We start from the raw sequence: 25,149 nt of genomic DNA on the forward strand, positions 1-25,149 counted from the left end.
TAAAAACAAAAAATAAAGGAGTTATTAAATATTGAAACCCCTTTGTGACTTTTGGCCCATCCTGTAAAAAATAGCTAAAAAGTAGGAAGAACAGTCAAGATTGCAGATCTCAGAAGCCAGTGCCAAAACATTAAGCCTCAAAAGTCTAAATACAAAAATTCATGACATTGAGGCAACGAGCAAAGTTAGTTAGTGGTCCTAATATAAAAGCAGGTAAATCTGATCCCATAAATTTCACTGAGATTCAAAATAAGACCCATGACTGGCAAGATAGCACAAGATCTAGCAGCTTCTACATTAAAGGATCAGAAGGCATGGAATATGATATTTCAGAGGGCAAAGGAATTGGGATTACAACCAAGATTCACCTATCTGGCAAAACTGTGTATAATCTTTCAGAGGAAAAAATAGGACTTCAATGAAAAAGAGGACTTTCAGGTATTCATGATGAAAAGACCTGAAATGAATGGAAAATTTTACTTTCAAATACAAGACCCTAGAGTAACATAAAAAGGTAAACAGGAAAAAGAAATTAAGAGGGGTGTTAAAAGGTTAAACTGTTTACATTCCTACATGGGAAGATGATACGTCTAACTCATAAGAACTTTCTCAGTATCAGGGCAGATGATAGAAATAAATTTAGATAGAGGGCACAGGTGGGAATTGATTATGAAGGGATATCTGCATAGTATTTATTTTTTGTTTATCTTTTTTTGTGGGGTGGTTGGAGTTGGGTGACATGTCTGAGGTTGTACAGTGGGTGTCTTGTGTCTGAGGCTGGATTTGGGCTCGGGTGCTCCAGGGTCCAGGGTGGGTGCTTTGTCCACTGTGTCATCTAGCTGCCCCATAATGACATCTTTAGGGTGATCTTTAGGGGTGAGAGGAATGCACTGGGGGAGGGGGAAGGGAAGAGGTAGAATGGAATGGGATGAAATCCCACATAAAAGAAACAGGAAAGGGCTTATGGAGTAGGGGGAGACGTGGGGGAGGAGCAGGACAGTAAATCAACTTTACACTCATCAGAATAGGCTCAAAGACCTTAATCTCATCAGAGTTGGCTCAAGGAGGGAATAACATACATACTCAATTAGGTGGAGTAATCTATCTAACCCTGCAGGAAAATAGGAGGGGAAGGGGATAAGGAGGGGGGGCAAAAGAAAGGAGGGCAGATTGGGGGAGGGGAAGCAAATCCCTTTTGAGGAGGGATAGAGTGAAAGATAGATAATAGAGTAAATATCATGGGGAAGGGAATAGGATGGAGGGAAAGTTAACAATAGTAATTGTGAAAAAGAGGAAAGGAGAAAAAATTGTACAATAAATATTTTTAGCAAGTCTTTATAGTGGCTAAGAATTGGAAATCAAAGGAATGTCCATCAATTGGGGAATGACTGAACAAGCTGTGGTATCTGATTGTAATGGAATATTATTGTGCTATAAGAAATGACAAGCAGGATGATTTCAGAAAAACCTGGAAAGACTCATATTAACTGATATATAGTGAAGTGAGCAGAACCAGGAGGACATTGTGCACAGTGACAGCAGTATGGTTCTATGAGCAATTGTGAGAAAAATTTGGAACTCTAAATCTTATAAAAATGAATTTACATGTAACTGGAAAAAAATTAATTAAAAAAAAAAGACCCATGACTGGAATATGGTTCTAAATTCTATCGTTGCTCAGTTGTGTCTGACTCTTCATAGCTCCATTTAGGGTTTTCTTGGCAAAGATACTGGAGGGGTCTGTCATTTCTTTCTCCAGCTCATTTTACATATGAGGAAACTGAGGCAAACAGGATTAAATGATTTGCTCAGGGTCACACAGCCAGTAACTGTCCAAGGCCAGATTTAAACTCAGGAAGATACATGTTCCTGACTCCAAGCCTAGCACTCTCTATCCACTGTGTCACCTAGCTCCCTGTTCTGGATGGCTATACCTGATTCAAAATAGGATGGGAATGATGGATATATTTTTTTAAAGTTGAAATTAGTTGACAGATTCTCTTATGCATCTGCATTAGTCTCTTAAGACACAGGTGTCAAACATACAATTGCTGCTCTAGGCCAGAACCAAATTAAAAAATAATTGGGAAATATTTAATAAAATAAATGAAAGTACAATAGAACATGTTATTAATATGTATAGGATATGTGGTTAATGGCCCGGTTTTCTTTGAGTTTGACACCACTGTCTTAAGACAACTCCTATTTTCCTCCTAGTTGAAATTGAAACTGTTTCCTTTATGTTTTGAGATTTTTTTTCTTTTCTTTTTTTTTTGAGATATTTTTTTTCTTGATGTTCCCATCCCCTCTTAGCTAACCTCCTCATTTTGTGGTATCCTGTTCATCTTTCCTTTCCTTTGAATCTTTTGGAATCTGCTTTCTAAAAATATAGGAAGCATGTCAAACTATGCCTGCATTTTTCTTTCAAACTGTGAGGTTACTTTTTCACAATTTTTTGTTATTTTAACCCCTGAAATCTGTCAACAAGCATTTATTAAGTGCATACTATGTGCCTGGCACTGTGTTAAGAGCTGGAAATATAAATGCAAGCAGAAAGAAGAATTATTCTTGTCCTCAAGGAGCTTACATTCTAATGGGGGGGGGGGGCGACAACACATACATTAAAAAGCAGGGCAGAGAGGGAAAAAGAGGGGAAAAGATACCTGGTGCAGGGGCATTGTGGGTTTCTCCACTTTTTTTTTTCCTTTTTTTTCCTCCACTTTTTTGAAAGAATGAAATTATCATTGAATCAAATAAGGAAATTATTAGTTGCTCAGCTTTTGGAAGAAGGAGAGCCCAACAGATATCTGCATAAATCTTCTATACCAGCCTTGTTTTCCAAATTTGTCATATATTTCCCTTTTAAATGTACTGTAGTATATCCCAGTGATAAAATACTTCTGTTTCTCTCTCTTCTAATCTTTACCATAATGCACTTTGCAGCAATTGTATGTTTGACACCTGTGTCTTAAGAGACCAATGCAGATGCATAAGAGAATCTGTCAACTAATTTCAACTTTAAAAAAATATATCCAGAAGATAGAAGCCAGGGAATATAATACAAAGAATGGATTTAAAAAAACGTGACATGGTATTATAAAAACATTGTCTAGAATGCTAAAGTTCAATATTAGATGAAGCTGATAGGAAAGTCTAAAGACAAAAACAACAACAACAACAAACCAGGAGATGAGAGTCATTGCTTTGTTCATAGTTATTTTGGGAGGGGAGAATAGAAAGATCAAAGAAAGGATAAGACCATTGCTCAGGGTGAATAAGACAATGACTGAAAACAGAGAAAGCAGAGCTTTCGGTTTTGTCTGCCAAGAACAGTCTTTGAGCTGAAAAGGAGAGAACTAAAATAGCTAATGGGAACTAATACAAATAGATAATAAAATAGCGCCTAGCTGCCCTTAATGAATTCAAGTCACCTGTCTAAAATGAATTACATTCTTGGTACTGGAAAAACTGGTAGATATGACTGTTGAACCACTATCAGTGATATCTGAAAGATAGAGGAGAATAGGAGAGATACTAAGGGACTGAAGAAGAGTCTCAATATTTTTTAAAAAGGGGGAAAAAAACAGTCCATAAAACATATGGTAGGTAAGCTTAACTTTGATTCCTGGTAAAATTCTACAGAGTATTATTAAGAAAATGGTTACTGAACATCTAGAAAAGGAAATGGTGGTCATAAAGAACCAGAATGATTTAATCAAGAACAGAATTTATTACTGCTGAAAAAACTGAGAGATATGGGTTAGATCAAGTGTCAAATATACACAATTCTCCAGAGTATACCAGAACCGGATTGAAATGTAACTGGGAAATATTTAACAAAATACATAGGTACAATAGAACACTGATAATGTTAATATGTGGTTTTCTATGATCCTTATGCATGTTTTAGAAGTCCTTCTACTTGAGTTTGACAGCACTGGGCTAGATGACAGTAAAATTAGCCATTCAACCAGTTGTGAATCCAAGTATAGTTGTTAACTGGTTGAATGTCAAAAAGGAAAGAAATCAGAGGCAGCTAGATGGCGCAGTGGATAAAGTACTAGCCCTGGATTCAGGAGGACCTGAGTTCAAATTCAGCCTCAGACACTTGACACTTACTAGCTGTGTGACCCTGGGCAAGTCACTTAACCCTCATTGCCCCACCAAAAAAAAAAAAAAAGGGAAGAAAGTCTCCACTGCTTCAGGGTTCTGTTCTTGGCTTTGTGCTATTGAGCACTTTTACCAATGACATGGCTAAGGACATATATGGCATGCTTATCAAATGTATTTATGATATGACACAGGGAAGGATAGCTAAAGTAACATGTTGGCAAAGTCAAGATAAAAAAAAAATCTTCTACAGTTTAGAACCTTGGACTGAATCTAGTAAAAATGAAACTTACTAAGAATGAATTCTTACACTTGGGTTCAAAAATTCAACTCTACAAGAACAATACTAGGGAAGAATGTTTAAACAACAATTTGTCTTAAAAATTATCCAGATGTTTTGATATAACGCAAGTTCAGTATTAGTCCGAAATGGAATATGTCAGTCAAAAAAGCTAATGTGATCTTAGTTTATATTGAGAGGTATTCTTTCCAGGCATCCAAAGGAAGGAAATCAGAATGATAAAGGACCCTGAGTCCATGACATATGACAACCATTTGAATGAAATGGGAGTGTTCAGCCTATATAAGATTCAGGGGGTGGGGCAGCTAGGTGGCAGAGTGGATAAAGCACTGGCCTTGGATTCAGGAGTACCTGAGTTCAAATCCAGCCTCAGATACTTGACAGTTACTAGCTGTGTGACCCTGGGCAAGTCACCCAACCCTCATTGCCCCTCCAAAAAAAAAAAAAAAAAGATTCAGGGGGTATATAATACCTTTGAGTATCTGAAGAGCTTTCATATTGGAGAGGAATTATATTCATTCTATTTGGCCCCATAGGACAGAATGAGTGGGAATGGGCAGAAGTTACAGAAAACTAAATTTAGGCTTGATATCCGGAAAAACTTCCTAAGAACTGCATTCTGAAAGTGGACTGAATTAACCCAAAAAGTAGCAGTTTGTACTTGATTAAGGGTCTTTAAGCACACACTGGGTGACTACTTGACTGGTGCTTTGTAGCAAGGCTCTTTTTCTGGTACAGATTTGACTAGTTAGTTGCTGAAATTAGTCATTCAATCAATAAACATTTAAAGTAAGCACCTACTATGTATGTATCAAACACTGTGCTAAGTGCTTGGGATACAAAGAAAGGCAAAAGACAGTGTATGTTCTCAAGGAGCTCACAGCCTAACAAAGGAGACAACATGCAAATAACTATGTACAAACAAACTATATAAAGAATAGGAATAGGGGTAGGTAGGTGGCACAGTGGATAAAGCACCGGCCCTGAGCTCAAATCCAGCCTCAGACAATTGACACTTACTAGCTGTGTGACCCTGGGCAAGTCACTTAACCCCCACTGCCTCACAAAAAAAAAAAAAAAAAGAGAAAGCACTAGAATTAAGAGGGATTATGAAAGGCTTCCTGGAGATGGTGGGACTTTAACTGGAACTTGAAGATAGCCAGAGAAGCCAGGAAATGGAAGAATGAGAAAATGCCTAGAGTTGGAAGATAGAATATTTTGTGTGAGGAGCAATAAAAAGGCCAGTGTCACTTAGTCAAAAGATATGTGGGGAAGTGGGGTGTAAGGTGCAAGAAGGCTAGAAAAGTAAGGGGTAGGATAATAGGTCATGAAGTGTTTTGAAAACCAAAGAAAGAGGGGGCAGCTAGGTGGCACAGTGGGTAAAGCACCAGCCCTGGATTCAGGAGGACCTGAGTTCAAATCCGGCCTCAGACACATGACACTTATTAGCTGTGTGACCCTGGGAAAGTCAGTTAACCCTCACTGCCCCACTTAAAATAAAAAAAAGAAAAGAAAGAAAAAGAAAACCAAAGAGAGGATTTTATATTTGATCCTGGAGGTGATTGGGAGCCACTGAAATTTATTAAAGGGGGTGGAGGGAAGGAATGGTGCACGTGTCACATAGTTGGACTTGAATTTCATTTTCACAGCTGAATGAAGGATGGACTAGAGTAAGGAGAGACATGTGGCAGGGAGACTACCAGCAAGCTATTGCAATAATACAGGAGTGAGAAAATAGGGCTTACAGCAGGGTAGTAGCAGTGTTGGAGAAGGGATAATATTCAAGAGATGGTAAAGAGGCAAAACTAACAGGTCCAGGGGGCAGCTAGGTGGTGCAGTGAATAAAGCATCAGCCCTGGATTCAAGAGGACCTGAGTTCAAATCCGACCTCAGACACTTGACACTTACTGGCTGTGTGACCTTGGGCAAGTCACGTAACCCTCACTGCCCCACAAAAACAAAAACAAAAACAAAACTGACAGGTCCTGGAAACAGATTGGATATGGGAGGTGAGAAAGAGGGAATAATCAATAGAGCACCAGCCCTGGATTCAGGAGGACCTGAATTCAAATCCGGCCTCAGACGCTTGACACTTACTAGCTGTGTGACCGTGGGCAAGTCACTTAACCGCAAGTGCCTTTCTCTGCGCACCCCCCCGCCCCCCCCTACCCCCCCCCCCCGCCAAAAAAAGAGTGAATGATCAAGGATGCCACCTAAGACTGAGAGGAAGGTAGCGTTCTCAATAATTGGGAAATTTCCAGGGAAGAAGGTTTAGGAAAAAAAGATAATGAATTCAGTTTTGGTCATGTTGAGTTTAGATGTCTTCAGGACATCCAGTTTTATAAGTCTAATAGACAACTCTGAAATTCTTTGATTTTGAAACCCGGGACACTAGTTCAGGAGAGACTGAGGTTACGAAGAAGTCAAAGACAGAAGGAAAAGACTCATATTAAAAATACTTTCTGATATAACAAAGAATTTGAAACAGAGTGAGTATTAATTAGGAAATAGTTGGACAAATTATGGTACATGAATGTGATGGATTATTTTTGTGCCACTAAAGGCAAATATGAAAGATTCAGAAAAACTACACAAGATTTGTGTAAAATGATACACTGTGAAATGAGCAGCATCAGGACAACTTACATGATGACCTCAAAAGCGCTAAAGGAAAACAACTTTTAAATGCTTCAGAAATTCTGATTAATGTAACCAATCATGACTTCATGATGATGAGGAATGCCTCCCACCTCTTAGCAAAGAAGTAAACTGAAACATAAATTTTCAGATATGGCCAATGAGTTGATGTGTTTTAATTTATTATACTTATTTGATGCAAAAGAGGATTTCTATTTAAGAGAAAAGGGGAGGGGCAGCTAGGTGGCGCAGAGGATAGAGCACCAGCCCTGGATTCAGGAGTACCTGAGTTCAAATCCAGCCTGACACTAAACACTTACTAGCTCTGTGACCCTGGGCAAGTCACTTAACCCCAAGTGCCTCACCAAAAAAAGAGAGAGAGAGAGAGAGAGAGAGAGAGAGAAAAAGGGAGATTAATAAGTATTAGTGATATAAATGCCATAAAAAGAATCAATAAGCATTTTAAAAACACACAAAAGGGAAAAAGTTTAGAAGGGAACAAAAATTGGGCAATTTGATTGTTACTTTGTTAGACTCAATATACTTTTTTTTAAAAACAGGTAGGTGGGGCAGCTAGGTGGAGCAGTGGATAGAGCACCGGCCCTGGAGTCAGGAGGACCTGAGTTCAAATCCGGCCTCAGACACTTAACACACACTACTAGCTGTGTGACCCTGGGCAAGTCACTTAACCCCAATTGCCTCACTAAAAAACAAACAAACAAACAAACAAAAAACAGGTAGGTAACTTTTAGGTCTTTTTCCCAAAGAAATCATGGAAAGGGGAAAGGGACCCACATGTACAAAAATATTTATAGCTGCTCTTTACATGGTAGCAAGGAATTGGAAGTTGAGGGGGTGCCCATCAATTGGGGAATGGCTAGACAAGTTGTGGTATATGAATACAATGGAATACTATTGTGCTGTAAGAAATGATGAGCAGGAAGAGTTCAGAGAAACCTGGAGGGTCTTACGTGAGCTGATGATGAGTGAGATGAGCAGAACCAGAAGAACATTGTACACAGTATCATCAACATTGAGTGTTGACCTACTGTGATGGACTATATTCTTCTCACCAATGCAATGGTACAGAAGAGTTCCAGGGAACTCATGATAGAAGAGGATCTCCAAATGCAAGAAAAAAAAAAAAAGAACTGTGGAGTATATAGATGCTGATTGAACCATACTATTTCTTTTGTTTTTGGTGCTGTTGTTTTTTTTTCTATTTTGAGGTTTTGCATCACTGCTCTGATTTTTTCTCTTATAACAGGACTAATGCAGAAATAGGATTAATGTTATTATGTGTATATATATATGTGTGTATATAGATATATGTATATGTATATAGATATGTAGATATAACCTATATCAGATTACCTGCTGTCTAGGGGAAGGGGGAGGGAGGGGAGGGAGGGAGAAAAATCTGAAATTGTAAAGCTTGTATAAACAAAAGTTGAGAACTATCTTTACATGTAATGGAAAAAATAAAATACCTTATATGTAAAAAAAACCCGAAACAGGTAGGTAACAAGTTTTTGTGTATTCATAAAGAATTCTTTTGTTCTTTGTATATTAAAAATGTTTGTATTTGTTGACTATTTTCATTGCATAATAAAAAAAGAAATTTTTAGGGGCAGCTAGGTGGTGCAGTGGATAAAGCACCAGCCCTAGATTCAGGAGGACCTGAGTTCAAATTTGAACTCAGACACTTAACTAGCTGTGTGACCCTGGGAAGTCACTTAACCCTCACTGCCCACAAAAAAAATTAAAATTAAAATTAAAAATTTATATGTATATATATATATATATATATATATATAAAGATATATAGATATATATATAAAGATATGGGTGATACATATACATGGGAGTAACTGCCAATAACATTTAATTATTTACTTTTTGATATATGAATTCTTTCAGAGAAAAAAACAAAAAGAACACTACAATCACTTGTAAAATATTTTATATTATAAACCTTCTAATATTTACAAACCTGGTAGGTAAATATAATCCAGTTTTAAAACTTCCAAATATCTGGACCTGAAAAATAGAAACAAATGATTAATTACAAAGTATCATTGGAAACCTACTAAAATTGATGCAAAATAACAATTTTCACTATTCAACTGGTACTTTTTAGCAATGTATAAGCCATTTTAAATACAGTAGCTAGCTGCCCCTTATAGCATAAACTGAAAATTGTCAGAAGAAATTTGAATTTGGATCATAACCAAGAAGGCAAGCAGGATATTTATCAAAAAGAAAACTAATTTTAGAATCAGAATACATGCATTCAAATCCCACCTCTGATACTTACTACCTATACAATTTAGGCATATCACAAACATACTGGACCTCATCTTCCTCACATAAAATAGGTATAATAGCACCTGTATTATTTATTTCACAGGGTTGTTGAAAGGACAAATGTATATAAATGCTCTTTGTATACCTTAAAGCACTATACAAATGTCAACTATAATGCACCTATATAAAATAAGAGATTTTATAAATCCTATTTAATGACATTTGACTTTTTCAGTGTTCCCACTATAATCCAAAGAATTAGATTTAACATGCAAAAGTTTCATTCATAAGACATGAACAGAAAAGTTTAACCAGATGATACATTAGAATGCTTCTAGTCTTTTCAAAATGTTACATTTTCCCTTCTAAAAATCAAGTAGTTACTACTCCACTATTAAATTTGTTGTTAGGGGCGGCTAGGTGATGCAGTAGATAGAGCACTGGCCCTGGATTCAGGAGGCCTTAGTTCAAATCCAGGCTCAGACACTTGACACTTACTAGCTGTGTGACCCTGGGCAAGTTACTTAACCCCAATTGCCTAACCAAAAACAAAAACAAACAAAAAAAATTGTTGTTAGATATGGGCACTTTTGGGGGTTCTTTTTGCTTAAACATTTTCCTTTCATTACAAAGGGACGGTCCAATATTGGTGACGGGGGTAGGAAAGAGATCATTAAAAAAAACCATAAAATGGATTTTTAAATGAATTACATGAGAATAAAAAAAAGAGTACATATATTACATTATGTTTAAGCAAAGGTATGTAATAAAACATTCTGCATTATAATTAAATTATTATTATATTCCTGCCCAACTGGCTGAAATAGTTCAGTCTACAACCTGTAAATTACTGACCTAATTCTCAGTCATACAACATGCAGCTACTACTACATTAGAGTGAAAATTTGTACAACTGAAACCTCATCAGGAGCTTTCAGCTTCATCAAAAGCTGCCCCAAGTTCAGAAGAGCATCATAAGATAAATATACTAAAGTATTAGAATACTAGTTGCTATCCATTAAAAATGCACTTTATTTCATGAATTAAATGTCTTCCACTGAATTATTAAAAGGTGTTTAAATTAAGCCAAATTCCACAACTGCAGAGAGAAATGAATACTATAATCTGGCCATATAATTCCTACAATTTCAAACTCTTCCCTTATAAAAATGCCTAGATTATATAAAGCTGTAATATAACCCTGATTTTGTTGTTATTACATTAAGCTCTCCATTACTGACATAGTTGGGGAATAAGATGTTTTAGTTAATTGAATACCCTAATTAAGAGATTTATCATACACAGATTATAATTTCTAAAATATAATTAGACTATAGCATAATGTATAGCACCAAAAGCAATTTATAGTGGTGGAAAGATCCCAGAGCCAGAAGCCAAGAGCCTTGGATTCTAGTCCTGGCACTGACATTAATTCTATTACCTCAGAAAAATTTACTTTTCCTTCCTGGGTCTCAGTTTCCTTATATATAAAATGAGCAAACTGAACTAGATGGGGGGAAGAGGAAAGGAGTAAGAATTTATATAGTACCTACTCTATCAGGCACTTTTTACACGTATTATTTTATTTGATTCTTACAACAACCCTGGGAGATAAAAGCTATCCTCATTTTACATTTGAGGATACTGAGGTAAACAGAAGCTAAGTGACTTATGCAGGGTCACACAGCTAATATATGTCTAAAGCCAGATTTTAATTCAAGATTTCCTAATTCCAGGCCCAGCACTCTGTCCACAATGACACCATTGTGGGATCAAGAGCTAGAATGGACCTGAGAGGCCTTCTAGTTCAACTCTCTCACTTTACAATGATGTTTCTGAAGTCACAGAGGTAGTAAATGTTAGAGAAGCGGAATTTGAATCCATATATCCTTTGAATTGAGAGTACACTGCTATGTCTACTGAATCGTGTCAACTGCAGCTATAAGTTTCCTTCTCTTCCTAAGAGTCTACTCTCCTAATAGTCTTTTTTTTTATTTAGGAGCTGCTGTAGGGTTGTGCAATGTGTCATAGTCATCATTATGAAGAGCAAACAAAACTTAACTCTAAATGTTGTGATTAGCACTTGACAGAATGCCAGAAAACAGACTTAGTATACTTGGAACTTTCAAATTGGTCAGCAAGGTAATAATAATAAAGTTAAAAAAAAAAAAAAGGTAATGTAATACAATGTTCCCCCCCCCTTTTTTTTTAAAGAAAAGAGGGTTGGGGAGGGGAGAAAATAGGGAAAGTGCTTTTTAGAAAATTCCTAACTAGTACAAAAATTCTAATTCAAATAAAGCAATACTTTCTTATTTCTACATGTTAAGTTTTATTACTCCTATTAGAGCCTGAGAAAGAGTTCCCATAGTTTTTACTTTTCTTTGTAGATGGAAGGTTGGATTTTTGAGGGTTAAGGATGTGGGGTTGGTGTTATAAGAAGGTGAAAGGCAGTGATAAAATTGGTGAAAGGAGAACAAAAAACACCAATGTAATCTCTGTGGTCATTCACAAATTACTTTTCCACATGCATTTAACTAAAGAATAGAGCCTTGAAAGGTATCTAATGAAAAAAAAAAAAGAATCAAAAACACTATCAAGAAAAAGGGTCAATGGGGCGGCTAGGTGGCGCAGTGGATAAAGCACCGGCCCTGGATTCAGGAGTTCCTGAGTTCAAATCCGGCCTCAGACACTTGACACTTACTGGCTGTGTGACCCTGGGCAAGTCACTTAACCCCCATTGCCCCACCAAAAAAAAAAAATTAAAAAAAAAAAAAGAAAAAGGGTCAAAATCTGAGAGAGAAAAGTAAATTTTTGCATTTTTAGAAGAAAAAACAGAATTTTTCTAGAGGAAGAACTTGAACTATTTCTCTACATACTCATATAAGATCCTCAAATGATACAAGATAGAGAATTTGAAGGAATACTTTAATTCAGAAAATTGAATTACCAATGTTTCCTGTCTATATGTATTAAGAATTATAGAAATAATTTAATAAAGTAGCTGCAATAACAAATTGTGTTTAATTTTTTCTATTATATTAATGACTTTTTTTATTATATTTTCTATAATATTAATGGCTTCTTACATATAGTTTTCCTCTTGAAAGTTACTGATTAACAGCTTGAAGCTAAAAAAATGTTACAAACAACTTTTTCAATTCAATGAAAATTTTAAAATTCTAATTCTAAAGATAGTAGAAAACAGTTAAACCGATTAAATATTAACAAGCAAACAAAGTTAAATGAGCACACATTTCTATATGTGAATTTCCAAAAAAGTTATAAAATACCTACTCCAAAATAGTGATGGACAAAGACATTATAACAAAGAACAGAAATCTTGTTTACAGGTACTACAGAATTCTAGGCTATTACTCACATCAGCACTGGGCCAAAGTTCCTTAATAACATTTTCTATTCTATTCACCACTTCCATTCGCATTTTTTCTTCCTCAGGTCTAGGAGACATGTACTCATAAAAATCACTGATTTCTTCATGAAGACTGAGGAAAAAAGAAGAAAAATTAACAGGGTTGCCTTACCAAAGTGAATGTGCATATTCAATCTTATAAAATAATTTTGCTGACAAGTTTATAATAGATTTTTATCTTAACTTTAATACCCCAAATATGCAAAGAACAGGAATTAAGAAACTAAAATCAAATCTGTCAAAATGAAAATTTTGTTTCTTTAAAAAATTACCAAGAAGTCTTAATGGCAATTTATTATCATCAATAAAAATATTTAATATGTGTCATATACACATACACATACATACGGTAGCATGTGCTATATTTAAAGTTCCTAGAGAGCAAGAAATAATCTTATTAATCTTTGTATATTCTCTATTGACAAGATAATGCCTTAGACACAAGAAATGATCAATAAATTCTTTGAAGGAATGAATGGACAGACTAGAGGAGGAATAGTGTGAACTAAAAGAAAGATTAGAAAAAAGTATACAATGTTTGGCAACTAATGATATGAAGGGAGAATGAAGAGTTAAGGATAACTCTAAGGTTCTGAGCCTGGGTAACTGAGAATGATCTTAAAATAGCATTAAGGAAAAAATGGCAATAGAGATGTGGAATAAAAAGGAGAGGTTGTCAAAAATGATTCCAATACTGCATGACTAGTAGGGACAAGGTAGACAAATAATGAAGAGATTGGACAAAGGTCTCTTCTCTAGGGAAAAAGATAAAGATAAAAATGTTATCTAAATGTTTTATTAACAGTCTGGTTTCTCTTTCCTTAATTTATTTGGGGGATAGGGGAAGGAGGGTGGAAAGAAGAAGAGCATACAAGTAGGCCAGAAGAACATACAATCAGAAAAGGCAAGAAAAAACATGATGTATTGGAGATATAAGACAACACAGGAAAATACAATGGAGCTCACCTCAGCTTGTGCCAGTCGTTAACTTACCCACCTATACTAGCCATTAAATGATTAGGTTTCTCATTGGCTTATAAATGACAAAGTCTAAGACTATCTTAAAAACAGTTAAACACTGGTATTTCTAGAAAATACCAGGTAAATTCTGGGTAGATTTTTTTAAATGAACAATAATACCTATACATTCACTAGGACTCATCACTATGATCTGGTTGCCAAAAAAGTTAACATGACCTTGGGCTACATTAATAACATTAAGAGGAGGCAGCTAGGTGACGCAGTAGATAGAGCACTGGCCCTGGAGTCAGGAGTCCCTGAGTTCAAATCCAGCCTCAGACACTTAACACTTACTACCTGTGTGACCCTGGGCAAGTCACTTAACCCCAATTGCCTCACTAAAAATAAAAAAAATTTTAAAAAAATAACATTAAGAGCAAAAACATTTTAGGTATGTTCTACTCTGTTGTGTTGGCTAGCTTGGTTGAAGAAACTGGTAATAGAGAAAATTTAGCATGATCATAATTAATGTCTTCAAATTCTGAAGGACTATCATGTAAAAGTATAAATTTATCCCAAGGATCTCAAGAACTGAATTAATGTATAGAAGTTACAAGAAAGCAAATTTAGTTCAATATATAGAAGAAATTCCTAACAGAGCTATCTAAACACAAAATGTGAATTCTCTGACACTACAGGTATTCAAGTAAAGGGTGGATTTGTTGGAAATATAATACATAAGATGGAAATAGTGTGGCAAGTGCGAGCTGAACTAAATGACTTCAAAGGTTCCTACCAACTGTCATGATTAATAGCTTTTTCTTCTGTCCAAGGGTGAGGTTTTCTCTATGGAAACTGAAGTTTTGCTAGCACAAAATAACTTTCTACCTCAATCAAATGAATAAATACTGAGAGTATAACAATGCATTAGCATTAAGAGTATTTGACAAACAGATATTATGTTCTAATGGAAGCTCTCAGTAACCAAAGAATTTTCACAGTAAGCTTATTTTGGATAATTTAAGGAATTTAATTGGAAACATCTGAAATTATCCAATTATTGAAGGGACCTTAATTTTCTATGTCCAAATTTGATTCTAAGGACCCAAAGTGATAAACAAATACCTGAGCAGTTTCCTCACTAAAATTTTAGACTAAATAATTATTTAGTAGTTTGTATCTTTTTATTAGTATACTTTTTTCAGATTGTGCACAAAAGCATATACTTCCTTTTTTATAGCTAAATAAGGCAGAAATAGATGAACATGAAATAAATGATACCTGATATAGCCAATGGACAAAAGAGAATTCTAAAATAAAAAATTAATGCATTTGACATTAAACTCAAAATTAATGGTAAAAAAAATATAGAAAGATTAATGGAGCAAAGGAGATATATCAACAAAGAAACATTTGTATGGAAAAAAAAATCAGAAAACCACTAAGCCACATATTGATACAACTGATAAGCAGTAAGAAAGTAATTCTGTTCAGGACAATTTTACCATGGCCCACAAGATAAAGTTAGTTATAAGTTCATACTGTAGGGGCCAAATAAAGTACATTTGGCAAGTTGTCCCCATGGTCAATTAGATTTTTTTAAAAAAAAACTAAAGAAATGGCTTTCAACAATTTTAATTTCTCTACATGAACAGAGAAAAGAATAGCATTTTCCTGCTTTTTGCACACTTTGGAGATGCATGAGTTTCATATAACTTGCCCATACAAACCAATATACCAAAGAGTACAGATAAAATTACAAATGCAGCAGTGCTCCAGAAATGTAATATCAATAAAACAGGATGTTAGAGTAGCCATTTCAAAAGGTTGGACATAGCAATCCCCCAAATAAATTTACAAAGCATACTATTGGATGTGCAATAAGGTGATGCAAACATCCTCTTACTGGGACTACAAAAATTTTCTCAAGATAAACTTGAAGGGATGTAACATCTGCCCTTCAGGGGAATCAATGATTAAAATGCCCTCCACAAGTATATAAAATGCCAAACCACAATTCAGTAACTTGAAAAATACTATATTCAAAGGAACTGAGTTACAACAATGAAAGGCAGTTCCGTCTAAATAGCAGTTTTGTTATATCATTGGAAAATTCTGTCACTAAAGGATTAAATTGTTTTAAAAATAACATACATGTAAGAATTCCAGTGCTGAAGATTTTTCAGAGTCCTTTGGACAGCAAAGAGACCAAATCAGTGATCACTTAGGGAAATTAATTCAGGCTACTCATTGAAAGGTCAAATACTGAAGCTGAAACTTAAATACTTTGGCCACATAATAAGATGATGTGACTGCATTGGAAAAGATCCTGATATTAGGGAAAGATTGCAGGCCAAAGGAAAAGGGGATGGCAAAAGATGAGATGGATGGATAGTGTCATAGAAACAATGAACATGAACTTGGACAGACTTCAAGAGATAGTGAAGGACAGAAGGACCTGGAGTGCCATGGTCCATGGGATCATGAAGAGTTGGATGTGACTGAATGAATGAACTTTAAAATCCATTTATACACACACAACATAAACATGGGTTTATGTTGTGTGTGTGTATATATATATATATATATATATATATATATATATATATATATATATATATATATATATATCTCCAGAACACACCACCACCAAAAAATAATACATGGATCCACTTAGTGCATCAATATAATCAATATAAAGTCTATAAAAGCCCTCCTAAAATGAATTACATAAATAACAGGTGTGACTAGAGCTCTTGGGTCCTTGTTCTATTATTTTAGACTTAATCTGTTAATAGTATATGTGGGGGCAGCTAGATGGCGCAGTGGTTACAGCACCGGCCCTGGATTCAGGAGCACCTGAGTTCAAATCCGGCCTCAGACACTTAACACTTACTGGCTGTGTGACCCTGGGCAAGTCACTTAACCCCAATTGCCTCACTAAAAAAAAAAAAATTAGTATATGTGTGGGGGACAGCTAGATGGAGCAGTGGATAAAGCACTGGCCCTGGATTCAGGAGGACCTCAGTTCAAATCTGGCCTCAGACACTTGACACTTACTAGCTGTGTGACCCTGAGCAAGTCACTTAACCCTCATTGCCCTGCCCCCCCCAAAAAAGGCAAAAAAAAAAAGTATGTGTGTGTATGTATAACAGAACACATCTATTTTTGTGTTGTATACATTTTCATTATATAGCTAAGGTTGATTATACAGGAACAAATCTCAAAATCTCTATTACAAGTTACTATGTATATGTGTCTTCATACAAATTCAGGGATGCATCCATTTAAAAATGTTGAACTGCAGGCAAAAAAGGAACTGTCCAAATTAAACTCAATGTAATTAAACTCCACAAGCAATTAAGTGCCTATTTTGTGCAAGGCACTGTGGACATAGAAACAAAAATGTGAATTCCTGTCCTCAAAGACCTTTACTATTGTTCAGTCTTTTCTGTCAAGTCTGACCCTTCATGACCCCATTCAGGTTCTTCTTAGCAGATAACTGGAATGGTTTGCCACTTCCTGTTCCAGCTCACTTTACAGATGAGGAAACTGAGACAAACAGGGTTAGGTGACTTGCCCAGGGTCACATAGCTAATAAGTGTCTGAAGATGGATTTTAACTCGGGTCTTCCTGACTCCAGGCCTGGCACTCTATCCACTGTGCCAATTAGCTGTCCCAAGGACCTTATATTCTCTCTATAAAACAAGGCTACAAGTGGGGCAGCTAGATGGCACAGTGGATAGAGCACCGGCCCTGGAGTCAGGACTACCTGAGTTCAAATCCGGCCTCAGACACTTAACACTTACTAGCTGTGTGACCCTAGGCAAGTCACTTAACCCCAATTGCCTCACTAAAAAAAAAAAACAAGGCTACAAGAAATAACAACATATATTCAAAGGAACAGAGTCATTTCTGGGCAATAAAAGTGTTAATAACGAGAGGGGAGGAAGGGGCATGGGATGGCCTTTTTGTACTTGAGTTTTGTTCTGAAGGAAGCTAGGAATTTTACAAAATGAAGAGAGAGAGTCTATGTAGACATGGGGGACCACTTGCAAAAAGGTATGGAGGCAGGTGATGAGACCCAGAGTAGAAGGAACAGCCAGCAGAACAATATGATTGGGATAGAGATACTGTGAAAGGCAGTCCTGTGATCATCTCTAGCCTGGTATTTAAAGCCATCTGCAACCTGACTCCCATTGATTTTTCCAGTCTTATTCCATAGCAGCAACAGACAACCATTAAGTGTGTTGGGGGAGGGGAAGTGGCACGTTCAGATCTCTATTTTGGGAATACCAGCTTGGCATCTGTATAGAACATGGACTTGAGAAGACTGGAGATAGGGAGGCAAAATATGAAGCTTTTGCAATGGTCTAGGAAAAAAGTGAAGAGGGTTTGAACTAGTAAAGTCTATATAAGTGGAGAGAATAGGAATGCATGCTTCCAAAAAATATTGTGGAAGTAGTATAAGATATAACTGGATATGGGGACTGAGGAAAAGGAACTCCTGAGGCAGCAAATGGGTGACTAAAAGAATGGCAATGACTGAAAGGTAGCAGAAATGTTGGGGGAAACAAACTAAGTTCCATCTTGGACATATTGAATTTGAGATGCATATGAGACATCCAGGTAGTGCTGTCCAGGAAGCAGCTGGTAAAACAGGACTGGAGTTCAAGAGGAATTTAGGACAGGATATTAAAACTGAGGATTCGGGGCAGCTAGGTGGCGCAGTGGATAAAGCACCGGCCCTGGATTTAGGAATACCTGAGTTCAAATCTAACCTCAGACACTTAACACTTACTAGCTGTGTGACCCTGGGCAAGTCACTTAAGCTCAATTGCCTTACAAAAAAAACCAAAAAAACCTGAGGATTCATCTGCATGGAGATGTAAATTAAAAACATGAAAAGCTAACGAGAAAATGTTCATTGGGAAATATTGACCAAAATAAAATTAAAATAGAATTTTTTTTAAGCTAATGAGATTTCTAAGAGAACATATAGAGAAAAACAGAGGTCCCAGGTCAGATCCTTAGGAAAATATTCCCACTTCATGAATGGGAGGGAAGAGAATGATCCAGCAAAAAAAAAAAAAAAATGAGAAGGAAGAAGAAGGAAGGAAGAAGAACCAAATGACAATGGTGTCACAGAAGTCAGAAGAGGAAAGCATGTCCAGGAAGAAGGGTAAATTAAAAATATCAAAAGCTGCAGAATGGTTGGAGACTAAGAAAAATCCACTCCATTTAAAAGTTAAGAAATCAGCAGTGGCCTTGGAAAGAGCAGTTTCAGTCAAGTGGTGGAATAAAAAGGAACTACAAAGAACTAAAAGAGTAGAAAGTGAAGAAGTGGAAGCAATAAGCATAGACAACTCTTTCTAGAAGTTGGCTAGGAATATGGATCTCACACAAATATACACATACATGTAGTCACTTATAAGTTAAAGAATTTTTGAAATTTGGCCATCTTATTTAATGCATCTTAGTATTATAGAAAGGTATAAAAATACTATGCAGACCATAAAAATAGATGTGTGTGCATTATACATACACATATAAGTACTATGAAAAGTTGTAGAAGTCTAAAGTAATACTAAATTAGAATTTAAAATCTAGTTACATATCTACTTTTTATATAATTCATTTTGGGAGGGTTGTTATAGACTCATTTGTATCAGTAAGTGGCTCTATATATTTTCTTTTTTGGTTCTGGTAAGTATATAAATACAGTAGGTATATATATATATATATATATATTTTTTTTTAGTGAGGCAATTGGGGTTAAGTGACTTGCCCAGAGTCACACAGCTAGTAAGTGTTAAGTGTCTGAGGCCGGATTTGAACTCAGGTACTCCTGACTCCAGGGCCGGTGCTTTATCCACTGCGCCACCTAGCCGCCCCTTTTTTTTTTAGGTATTTTTTTTTTTTAAATACAGTAAACACATATAAGAAAAGATAAATGATGATAGTTTGCAGAAATGACACAGTCAGATGAAAAGTTTCTTTAAAGAATAAGGGAGACAGACCTAGGATATATTTGCAGGGCACAGGAAACAGGCCAGTGGATAAGGAAAGACTAGAGTTGAAAGAAAGAGAGGGAATGATAAAGGGAACAAGCTTCCAGAAAAGACAGGAGAGAATGAGATCAAAAGCATAGAGCAAATTTCGTAAAGCAACCTCTGTAGAGGTTGGCCTCAAGGAGAAGGGTCAACTCTTCTAACAGAGACTGGGGCAAAGGCAAAGAAGATGGGCAATGATTAAAGGGTTTTTTGAGATGGGCAGTCTCTTTTCTCAGTATAGGAGAAGAAGAGAAGGGGAAGAAAGTAGGTGGTTTAGGAAGCCTGAAGAGAGAGGTTTAGAAAAGCCAATTAGAAAAAAATAAAAGGGTTGCTATGTAGCAATCATGGGGGCCCAACTGAGATTAGAGAACATAAGTAGTGAACCCAGAGAGCATGATTTTGTGATTTTTCTGAAAGTGTTCATCACCTTCTGAGAAGGAAAGTAGAGGTTAGATGGTAGCTCCTAACTCCAAATTAACTTGAAAGGAAAAATAAAAGTTACAGTAGAATTATATAAATGAAAAAATGCCTTTTGAAACATTTTGAAATTTTCCAAACTTTCATTAACAATTTGGAATTTTAGTACATGACATTTTGTCTCTTTATGGGAAATTTGAGGGGAAGAGTAAATAAATGCAATTAATAGATGCCTGCTTTAGAATATCCATTTTGAAAGTTGTTTTTCATTCCATTATTGTTCTGTTCTGGGAAAGCAAAGTTGTGCTTATTTTTCTATCCACTTGACACCTGTCTACCTATACTGTAATAGCTCAGTTTTTAGGCTAAAGCTTTAGAAAGCACAAAGTTTGCTCATTGGAATCCTGGTTTTAGGAAGGAAGGGGTGTTGTTTTTTGTTTTTTTTAAAGAAAAATTCTAATCCCTCTCTCCTCCCCCATTTCTTTTCTTCAACTCTCCCCTTTTCCACCTGGCTATCACCCCAAAGCAAAACTTCTAGGAGGAGAAATAAACACCTTGCTTTTCTACACCTCCCTCCTTTTTTTAATACACCTTGGGAACATGAGCTTTTTTTAAAAATAAATTCCATGTAAAGCTTCATCTGATGATAAATCCACCACCCAATATTCACATAGTTTTTGTCATACTAAATCTGGTAAAAAACCAAAACAAAACAAAACAAAATACCTCTTTTCCACCAAGATGGAAATAAAAAGTTGTAATAAAGCCACATTGGGACAAGTATAAAATATGAAACACCAAAGGATTTTATTAATTTGAAGACTGGCATGAGAAAAGTACTTTGGCTCTTATACTATAATTTTTCCATTAAGGATTTCAAATATTCATTTAGACCTTTTAATCCATTCATTCCTTCAGGTTTATTTTGAGTCAATTATGTCATCTATATGTACCTTTAATGCTTGTCTACAGCTATGTCTTAGAGAGTTGCCTGTAGCTTAAAAAGGTTGTGATCACAGGGTAAAAAAAAAGTGGTAAGTGTCAGGGCAAGATTTGAACCCAGGTCCTTCCTGATTCCAAGTTCAACATTCTATCTCCTACACCAGGCTACTTCTTTCTGTTTTGTTATATATCCAATGGTTGAGGGAGAAGGGCACAGCTTGGGATGATAGTAGAAAGTCAGTAGGAAGGTCACAACTAACCTATTCATTTCTCTAAGGTCTCTCAGTATATGTATGTGTATATATATATATATATATATATATATATATATATATATATATATATATATATATATATATGTATGTATATATGTATGTATATATGTATATGTATATGTATATGTATATATGTGTGTGTATGTGTATACATATATATGCTTGTATGTGTGTATTTATATGTATGTATACAGAGAGAGAGAGAGAGAAGAGTCACAAAAAATGTATATGTGTATACAGACACACACATTTTTGGCATTGTTGACAAAGCACTCAACTTGAGAGTCAAGAAGATCTAGGTTCAAATTCAACCTCTGACAATTACTAGTTGTATAAATAATTTAACTCTCTCTTAGCCTCAATGTACTCATCAGTAAAATGGGAATATAGCTATAGCACTTACCTGATATGATTCGGAGGATCAAAGGAGACTTCTATTCAAAAATTCTTCTATTCAAAAATAAGCTCTGGGTAGCTTGCAACCTCAAGGTTTTATATAATGTGTCTAAACACTTTATCAATATAAATACAAGCTATTATTTAAATCTAACTTATTTCATCAATAAAAATTTACTTGTTAGTAACATAGATGGTAGAAATACTTAGAGAATGCTTACATACACTGCTTCTTTGAAAATTAGGTAGTATGATAATCATCAAAAATAGTGCTCTTAGCTCTAAAATCTATGATCCTGTAGTATAAACACACTAAAGTACAAACTAAACAAACCAAAATTTTCTGAAAACACATTTAGCTGAATGAATTTTTAAAAACTGGGAAAGATTATATTTTAAGTCACTTTAAAACTGTTAAGAAATACAACATAATAATAGTCATTTATCCGCATCGATGGGAAATAAGATGTTCTAAAATAAAATTTTCAAATTGCCAGTGCTTTACTATGTTCCCCTTCCAACTATCAAACTTTTACTTTAACCATTTTAAAGAAATCTTGCTAAAACTTATTCTACACTACTATGTCTTCTTATACAGAGAGTACTGAACACAACTTCAGTTTTTTCTGATGACAGAAAGTAATATGAACATCCATTATTAATCTGTGCTACAATATAAAACTGTCTAATTTTTAGTTTTTGAGTCAAAACTTTTTAAGTCCTGGTTACTATTCCCTTACAACCCCAATCCCCTTTCTAGTTTTTTGTTTCTACTCTGTAACTGAGAAAGTATACAGTTAAACACTTGATAATTATATTATGTGTGTTACTTGTAATTCTCCAACTAAGCTATAAACCTAAGGAGAGAAATAGTATCTCCCACACCACCAAATCTGGCTGGAGAGGGAGAGTTTCTGTAGAGGATAGAGTGAAACAAGACTAGAAGTTTATTTTTCTAAGGCTGTTGCAAGAATTCATTTGACTGGGGAAGAAGAAGGAAAGGCTCCAAGCTTGAAAGATTAAGAGAAAGATGCCACAAATTCAGTAAGTTGGTGAGATATTCTGTTTGAATGAAGGGGGTGGGAGGGAATAATGAGCTATGTTTTAGACAAGTTGAATTGGAGATAACAAAAAGCTCAGGACTAAATAAGCAAATGGAAATGAAGTACTTTAGCTCAAGAATGAAGATAGAACTAGAGTTACAGACATGGAAATCAATCATCTCTGATTCCCTTACTCCATGCCACTTCCAGACTTCACACAGCACTATTCTGAACCTTCTAATGCATTTATTGGGCAGCTAGGTGGGTCAACGGATAGAGTGCTGGGCCTAAAGTCAGGAAGACTCATCTTCCTAAGTTCAAATTTGAACTCAGATACTTGCCAGTTGCATGACCATGGGTCAGTCACAACTCAGTTTGCCTCAGTTTCTTAAAAAAAAAAAAACAAAAAAACCTGGAGAAGGAAATGGCAAACTACTCCAGTATCTTTGCCAAGAAAACCCTTATTTGGGGTCAACAAAGAGTCAGGCACAACTGAGAAACAACTGAACAACAATGTATTTATCATATAATACCCATATTCGTATTTAATTTCACTCACCACCACGCCGGAAACTTACACTCCATGAAGGTGCTCAACAAGAAGGGCTATGCTTAACCTAGTATCTCCCTCATTACTGAGCATAATGTTCTCATCTATAAACAGCATGCATTTACTAAGTGTTTGGTGAAAGTATTTTAGGATCAAAAGATCATAGATTTAGAGGGGTAAGAGGTCTTAGGGGCCATTTAATTGACTCCTCTCATTTCATACATGAGGCTCGGGGGAGCTAAAATGATTGTCCCAAGGTCATTCAGGAAGTAAATGATGTGGGGTTTGAACCCCAGTCTTCAGAACCCAGGGCCAGGGCTTCTTTCCACTGTATGACATCACCTCTACTTATTTGTTGGATCATTCATTTCTGCCTTGTTAAAGGTGAAGGGTTTAGGACATGATTTTATCCCTTGTTTTTATGTTTATTTTATTGATTTGTTGATGGTTAAGATTAGGTTTTTAAAATTTTTTAAATAAAGGAAACTTAATGAAAAGAATGAAATAAGAATAACTTAGAATGTATAGTAATACCTAAAAATTATATAGCACTTTAAAGTTTGCAAAGCACCACTTACACATGCACATTCAAATGAGTATGTGTATGCACGTATGTGTGTGTGAAATGAAATAGATAAATATAAATATTACTCTTCACAACAACCTATGAGATAGATGCTATTTTTATCCTCATTTTAAAAAGGAAACAGGCCCATAGAGGTAAGTGACTTGCCCAGGGTAACAAAGCTACTAAATATCTCAGATACGCTCAAATCCAGGTCTTCCTTACCCCAAATTCTGGGATCCATTCACTACAATAATTTGGATCCATTCACTACAATATACTGTCTCTCAAACCCTTGGGCCAGAGTGTTTCCAGCTCTCTGGGACTCAATTTCTTCATCTGTAAAATGAGAAATGGTGCTAGATGACCATTAAGGGCCCTTCTAATTCTAAAACAGTTTGATTATAGGGTGGGGTGGGCGGGTGGGGGAATGGTGGAGCCTGAATCCATGATTTCTGCAGTGTAGTGAATTCCTTTCCACCAATTCAGTTCAGCAATTCATCTGTCCACATATTACAGCCTTAGAAAGTTGCCTAGGACACCATGGCCATACGTGTAGAAATTTGTTGCAGAGTCAGAACTTGAACCCAGGTTTTCCTGATGTCAAAGCTAGCCCTCTATCCACTATGCCATACTACCTCAATGATAACTAGACAGAAAAGGAGCAGATGGCCAAAGAATAAGCAACAGACACTGCCTATTTAAGTGACAGAAGGAGGAAAAAGAAACAATAAAATAAGTAAAAAGAGAAGTGCAGCAGAAAGAGTGCATTTGAAGTCAGAAGACCTGGGTTTCAATCCTGACGGCCATGTCTAACACTAAACAAGTTGATTACTAACCTTTTTGGGTCTCAGATTCCTCCTTAAGATGAGGAGGCTGAACTAGATGACGCTTAAGATCCCTTCTAACTCCAGATCTATGACTCTATAAAGATTCTAATCGTGAAAGCCAAAGGAAAAGAAAAGAGTTCCATGAAAGAATGTTTAGTCAATATCAAATGCTAAAGAAATCATCAAAGGACTTCAAATATACAATTATGGTAGCATCTGAGGGACAAAAAAAAAGACATAAAAACTACTAGTCTGAAAATAAACAATGAAAAAAAAAACAATGAATGGAACTTTTACTTATATGAAACATGGTTAATTTTTCAAACAGCCCAA

General features: G+C 35.7%; 1 protein-coding gene across 2 annotated transcripts in view; it reads right to left on the reverse strand.

Annotated features, from left to right (window-relative positions):
- TENT4B (terminal nucleotidyltransferase 4B) overlaps positions 1-25,149 on the reverse strand; it is a 59,563-nt gene that overhangs the window by 19,304 nt on the left and 15,110 nt on the right. For both annotated transcript variants that reach the window (XM_043983660.1, XM_043983659.1), the window contains 2 exons: positions 12,735-12,858; positions 9,042-9,088 (listed from right to left, as the gene is read on the reverse strand). In XM_043983660.1, coding sequence (XP_043839595.1) covers positions 9,042-9,088; positions 12,735-12,858 — 171 coding nt within the window. The remainder of the gene's footprint in view (positions 1-9,041; positions 9,089-12,734; positions 12,859-25,149) is intronic.

The sequence above is a fragment of the Dromiciops gliroides genome, chromosome 2, assembly GCF_019393635.1.
Source record: "Dromiciops gliroides isolate mDroGli1 chromosome 2, mDroGli1.pri, whole genome shotgun sequence".
NCBI classification, from domain to species: domain Eukaryota; kingdom Metazoa; phylum Chordata; class Mammalia; order Microbiotheria; family Microbiotheriidae; genus Dromiciops; species Dromiciops gliroides.